The sequence below is a fragment of the Tamandua tetradactyla genome, chromosome 8 (assembly GCF_023851605.1).
Source record: "Tamandua tetradactyla isolate mTamTet1 chromosome 8, mTamTet1.pri, whole genome shotgun sequence".
Classification (NCBI taxonomy): Eukaryota; Metazoa; Chordata; class Mammalia; order Pilosa; family Myrmecophagidae; genus Tamandua; species Tamandua tetradactyla.
Genome location: NC_135334.1, coordinates 61,911,361 through 61,918,078, shown reverse-complemented (window position 1 = coordinate 61,918,078; position 6,718 = coordinate 61,911,361). Strand labels below are relative to the sequence as shown.

The following is a 6,718-nucleotide window of genomic DNA, read 5'->3' as shown; positions in this document are numbered from 1 at the left end:
AAGGGACCAGTGAAAGGCCAGAGAAATAAACAGAAAGAAAGCAGACACTAGTACTGATGAGTTAAAGAGACAGAAGAAGGGAGGGGACAGAAGAAAAACCTAACGATGAAGAGTAATGGAAAGGGACATACCCAAGGCCCAGGTTGTGGGAAATCAGCAGACAGCCATGGGCCTCATTTCCTCAGTCCAGCTCTACACTCTCATCCAACAAGGCTACGACCAGGCTGAAAACCGTCTTCTTAGAAAACGCTCAAATCAATAACAACATAGCATCGCTCCATTCTTTTCAAGATAGACTTTAATTCATAATGCACTCAAAGGGGAGGGAAGAAGGGGGACCATGGCACTTTTGAAGGGAGCAGTTACACTAAAAGCACCGCACTCTGCCTGATCTTTTGCTGAAAAGTTGGAGAAGGGACAGGTGGCGACACAAGCCATCTTTTGCCTCTTTTGCCATCCTCACCCCATTTCCCACCAGTATTCATTTCTTGACTTGTCTGGATCTACCAACAGCTTTCATAACAAACAAACAAACAACAACAACAGCTTCTTGAGGCTGTGATTCACATAACCCCCAACTCCTCCTCGTGTCTTTTTCTGAAGTTTCTTTTATTAATGTTTTTTTTAAAAATCCCATTTCGTCTCCACATGCATTTTCCCATCGTTCTTTAGGAAAGGCCCGGCGGCGGATGCTCCCCACAGCCGTCTATATGGGAGCGAAGGCTACCCGGCAGTCAGTCCCTGTGCGCCCCCTCCTCCCCGGGCGCCCCTTCCCAAACCGCGTCCTGTCTCCAGAGGCTCGAGTAAGCCGTGCGGCTGTAGCCGGCGCTGTAATCGTAGGACACCTGATGGGGAGGCGGCGGCGGGGGCAGAGCGCAGTCTGGGAAGAAGGGGGCGAAAGAGGCCAAATGGTTGGGCCCATCCTCCCTGCCCGGAGAGTCCGCGGCGGCGGGGTACAGCGGGCGCAAGGGCTCGTTCAAGGTCAAGCCGCCGCGGGGGGCAGCGAGGGGCGGCTTCTTGGTCGGCGGGCCAGCAGCGCTCCAGGGCTCGGGATACAGCAGGCTCCCCACCATCGCCGGCGGCGGCTCGAAGAGGCCGGGCTCCAGCTCCGCGGGTCCCCGCAGGACGGCTGTTCCGGCGGGGAACACGTCGAGTGGCTCGGCGGCGAGCAAGACGCCCACCTCGGTACCCGCGCCGTAGTCGGGCCCCAGCAGCTCGAACAACTCCACGGCCTCCGCGCCCTTCTCCAGGTCACCCAGGCTCACGCCGGGCACCGACGGGACGCAGCCGCCACCGCCCGGCCGGGACGGCTCGGTGAAGAAGGACGGCGGAAGGTTGCGGGCCCGCAGCGGAACTTTCCTGGCTCCCGGGGCCGCCGTAACCCCCGCAGGGCCAGCCACGTCCGCTCCCGCGCCCCCAGCGCCCGCTCCGCCGAGCCCGGAGGAAGGCGCCGCCACCGCACCGCCCGCGGGCTCTGCGCCCTCGGGGACGTGGTGCAGGGAGTCGAAAAGTGCGGCCAGGCTCCGGCTTTGCAGGCTGGCGGCCGCCGCGGCCTGAGACGCCTCCCGCCGGGGAGCGGCCTTGCCGTGGGCCGGGGCCAAGACCGTCGGGGCACTGGGAGCGGCCAGCGGCCGCTTAGCGGGCGTGTCGGCCGCGCAAGGGGACGGTGGGCCCGGGGGCGCGGCGCCCATGAGGCCGCTGCAACGCTTGATCTGCTTCTGCAGGTACTTGCGGTGGTTCACCTTCCGCTTCGACTTTCCCGGCTTGTCCAGCGCCAGCTTGATGTTGCTAGACGCCGAGTCGATAAAGCTGAGCAGGTCGCGGGTGGCCTCGCGCACGTCCCCTCCCTCAACTCCCGCCAGCAGTGCACCCGCCGGGGCCCCGGTCTCATCGTCCTCGAAGCAGCAGCCCTTGTCCAGAGCTCCGAAGGCGCCCCCCAACCCGTCTGGGGTGCCTGCGAAGCCGAAAGGAACGAAGGGGTGCGGGCTGAGGAGCGCCGCCTGCACCGCCATCACTGCGGCTCCCGGGCGGCCTGCAGCGCAGCCCGTTCGCCCCCGACCAGCTCCAGCCTCGGCCTCGGCCCGGGCCCGGCTCCCGCCCCGGCGCGGCGTGCACGGCGCGTCCTCCTAGCTCCGGGCTGGGCTTGCTGCTTAGCCTCCCGGGGGAGCTCATTAGGTCTTGTAAGCGAGGGGCGGAGGAAGGGAGCGCGCGGCGACCGCCCCTGTGGCGGGGAGGAGGGGCTTATTTAGCCGAGCTTGTAGGGTTGGGGAGGTGGGGGTCGCTTTCCCAGTTTCTGGGCTTTCTCTAGCTCATCGCCTTAACCCCTGCGTTTCCCTTAGCCTTGCGGCGTTTTTCCTGACTAGCTCCAACAACAAGGAGTAAGGAAGAGGTGGGCGATCCTAAAAAATCCAGCTCAGTGCGTTGCCCACGGCTATATCCAGACCAACGTGACCCCACTTCTAAGCTCTTTGCAAAAACTTTGTTTTAACTGGGGCTCGGTTTCTTTACCTATAAGACGGGAAGGAAACTTGTGTTACTTCAAGCTCTATCCTTGGTCCTGAGATTATAACCAAGCTGCGACAGGACTCTCAAGCCAGATGCTCTTGTCTCCTACTTCTTGTTACAAGTAACCCTTAAGTTGTACATTGAAGCCTGCATTTGGTCTACTTTTATTAGTAACTAGCAGGAAGCAAGGGAGAAAGGAGTTGGTTGCACTAAGCCAACTCGTGCCCTTAAAAGAGAGAGAAACTCTTATTCTGACCCATGTATAAAACAAACTCTCACCATTTTGGAACAGAATATGATACTGTTTAGTTTGTCCTTTTGGAACTTCTCTTGCATTTCAAAGATCACCTTGAAGTTCGTTTAGATCTAATGTCACCTGGGTAATCCTCTTGGGATAGGAAAAAATGAGCAATATGATTGAGCATGGATGGGCATGATTCACAAGACTCAGGGTCCTAGTTTTAACTTCCCCACTTAATAGCTCTGTAACTCCACTTGACATCCTTCCTCTGCTGAGTATGTGGCTTTGGACAAGCCACCCAGCCTTGATTTACTTACATTAAATACAGGTAAAGTTGTCTACCTTACAGGGCATTTGTCATAAATAAAAATCCTTATCTGTTGGCTGTCTCATAATCTAAGTTTGCCCTTACTTCTCTGAAACACACACACAAAATGGCTCTCTTTGCTAAGCGTCTTTTCTATCACAGCATGTTCGTGAGGATTAAATGAGTTAACCTTCATGAAAACATTGTGTGCATGATAAAGTGTTCTATGAGTTATTATAGTTTAAGTACAGGGTGGAGGAATTATAGAACATCTCTTTCAAAACTCTTTTCTTTTAGCCACAATTTTCAGGATGTAGTTAAAACCCTCTTTCAGCACTTTGAAAGCACAGTCTTACCAAAGAAGAAAAGTCAGATGAACGTTATTTAAAAGATGAAAAGTAGCCACATCCCAAGACAGTATAACTGAATCGAACTTCTTATTTTTGAGTTCGTGTTGGCTCAACTCTCACATACCTTTTGTTTGAGTTGCACACAGAAACTCATGTCCTCCATGAGCAGGCTGAATATTTCATTCTTGGCTACATTTACACTGGGATCATTGCATAGGGCTAGATGTCTGCATTTCCCTTCCCCCTCCAGGCAGATCCTCTTCCTAGGCCTCCAGGTCTGACAGTTAAGACCACTAACTTTTTTTTTATTACTTAAATATGGTTTATAGAAAGTAAAAAATTGGATGACAAATACATTGATTATAGTCTTCTTCATATAAAACTTTTCATGATATAAAATATCCAAATCACTACAGTTAAAAGAATAAGTTTTGAAACTTCTTTCTAAATGTAATGGCATTGGGTTAAACAACTACAAAAAATAAACTGTCATTGTGACAGTTTGGGCCTATAGGAAAAGAGATCATCTTTACTGAATGGACAACCTTTTTAACTTATAAAAAGGGAAAAATAAAAAACATGCTAAAATAATTTTCAAAGAATCTGGTAACCATTTTATTTTGTTTGGTACATTCTTTCATCACACTTTAGGATAACACACAGCCTAACTTTCAGAAGTCCAACGCTACATCAGTCTGGCAAGACCACTAACTTTTTTTTCACCTTTTTCTACTGAACGGCTCTTACACATCTTCAGACACAGATAGCATAGTACTTTACGTTTAATAGACATCTTTTGATGGAGAAGCCATAAAATATTGCCAACATGGCTGCCGTGGATGATGCAAGGCAACACAAAATGGCCTAGCCCACAACCGGCTTTCTTCACGGAACTGGCAGTGGTTCGCACCAAAAGCGCTAACCTTAAATCTGCCCTCCGCCCTAGCAACAACGGTGACCAATCCCAGCCTGACACGTATCCCTGCATGCTCCCAGCCTATATAAGCCTGTGTACTTCCTCAATAAAGCAGACGCCTTCCACTCACCCGTGAGGGTTGTCTCCTGAGTCGTGTGCTGTGTGCTGTGTGTCTGTGTAACTGACTCAGTAGGGCCACTTACCCCCAGCCATCAGCTAAACAGCCATCAGCTACCCAACAATCTTTAGTCTGCAAATCTCTCTCAAATCCCAGAGAGTTACCTAAATTCCAATGTAATCATATTCAAACTAAATGCAATATGTAAAGATTCACATGTAAAAGCCTTTCTTCGTTTCCAGATCATTAGTGTTCTAAACATCAAAGATGGTTCGGAGCCCTGCCACTTGCTAGATGAGTGTCCTTGGATGAGTCAGTTCATTTTTCTAAGCTTCATTGCCTCATCTGAAAAATGAGAATGGTGTAACTGTTCTAGGGGATTTTGTGGGAATTACATGAGATAACAGGCAGACATCTTTGAGTCTTAGTTTTCTCATCTGTGCAATGAAGATGATCTCAACTCCTCAAGGTTTTTGTGAGATAGTGTAGATGAAACGCCTCATAAGATAGCCATGTTTGTTATTCTTTAGACCCCACCCATCCCTTACCAACACATCACCCTATTAAATCAGCATCATTTTTCCTTTCCTCTAACAAAGTGAGTGACTACTTTCAAATGCAAGAGAGTAGCTATATTTGTGAGTCGTAGAGTATTAAGGAAAAGCATTTCAGCAGCCCTATATTAGAAAGACTGCTGACATTAGAGCCAGACATGGAGTCTGGAGTCCAATCTGCCATTATTATCTGAGTGACTATGGACAAGACATTTTGCCCCTTTCTGGACCTCAGTTTTCCCACCTATAAAATGAGATAATAATATAAGCCTATTTAATAAGACTATTGTGAAATCAGTAAGATAATGGAAATGGGACTTCTTTGTCAGCAATAAAGCTCTATGTACAAATATAAGGTGTTCTTTGCTGAGAAGCTCTATAGCCAGATTCACAAAATTGACCTTTACAAACAAGCTATCCATGCAGTCCCTTATTCATTCAATAGAAAAATATTGACCATGTACTTGGCACTGTAATAGTACCGGGATTTCAGAGATTAGAAACCATGATCTCTACCCTTTCTGGTGGAGAGATAGACATGCAAAGATGATTATATTATAATGTGATACATGTCTCAATGGAAGTAAATTAAAAGTTAATAATAGTTGATGGGATAAAAAGGACCATCAAGTCTGTCCATAGGAGTCAAAGAACCTGCATAGACAGGGGTCTTTTAAGCTAAGACTTAAATGATGCATTTGAGTAGGCTAAGCAAACAAAGAAACATCTCTGGCAGACAAAAGAGCCTGGGCAAAAGCTTGACCATATGAAAGTAATACTGTATATGGAAAACAATGGATAATAAGACACCAAAGATATTTCTGTTTGAAATAGCTCTATACCTGGGACCAAAATAAATCCTCGGAGCTTCCAATTTGCTCAATTTGGTTGAATAGTAGAATTAACCACTTAGACCCCACCTCGTGGTTTCAGATGCTTTCCCCACCCCCCCAATCTTCTTTGGAGAAGCAATCTGGCTGGGATGAAATTGGTTTCCACAAAGTAAGTGACCAGCTCCTGCCAGCCCATCAGCCCCTCCTTCTCCACTCGGAGAGTGAACACACTCACTTGAGTGGCTTTGACATCAATACATTTCACTTCCTATGGGGCAGAGGGGCCAGGCTCCAGCCTGCACTATTGGATCTCTGCAGAGCTCCAAACTAGAGCTCTTTCACCCCAGTGATGCCTAATGCTGAGCAAGTGGGATTAGTCTCCTTGGGAACCAAGCCCCCCAGGGGCTCAAGGGCTGAACTGCCCCAAACCATTTGGGAGAATTGAGATTGCATATTGTTCTTTTACACTTGGATTTCAGGACATTACTTAGACAAAAGCCCACCTGAGAGCTGCCTCCTTTCTTGTGGGTAAATACAGCAGCAGGATCAAAAGCTGACTTACTTATTTTGTTTTCCTCTTTGTAACTTTAATCATATTCCCTGCAGGAAAATCTTAGTTCTCAAAGATGTCAGGAATGTACATTCATAATGGGAGAAATAATTATGCTTTTTTTCTCTCTCTCTCCCCCAAACAATTTCCTGTCACTACTTTTGAAATCCCAAATAAAACAAATTAATTCCTCAGTTTTATCACCATAATTTCTAAGCTATCATTATCGTGAAATAATGTTACCTTACAGATTGTGCACCTCCAAGAAAAGTCTCATTTTCTTTCACATCTCTTCCCCCTGCAAACCCGATTTGATTGACCCTAAATCTTAATATCAATCTTAA

General features: G+C 48.1%; 1 protein-coding gene across 1 annotated transcript; it reads right to left on the bottom strand.

Moving 5' to 3' along the window:
- Positions 1-280: 280 nt before the first annotated feature.
- FAM181B (family with sequence similarity 181 member B) lies at positions 281-2,070 on the bottom strand. Its single transcript, XM_077112075.1, has one exon. The coding sequence runs from the start codon at positions 2,010-2,012 to the stop codon at positions 735-737; it is 1,278 nt and encodes a 425-aa protein (XP_076968190.1). The 5' UTR covers positions 2,013-2,070; the 3' UTR covers positions 281-734.
- Between the last annotated feature and the right edge of the window lie 4,648 nt (positions 2,071-6,718).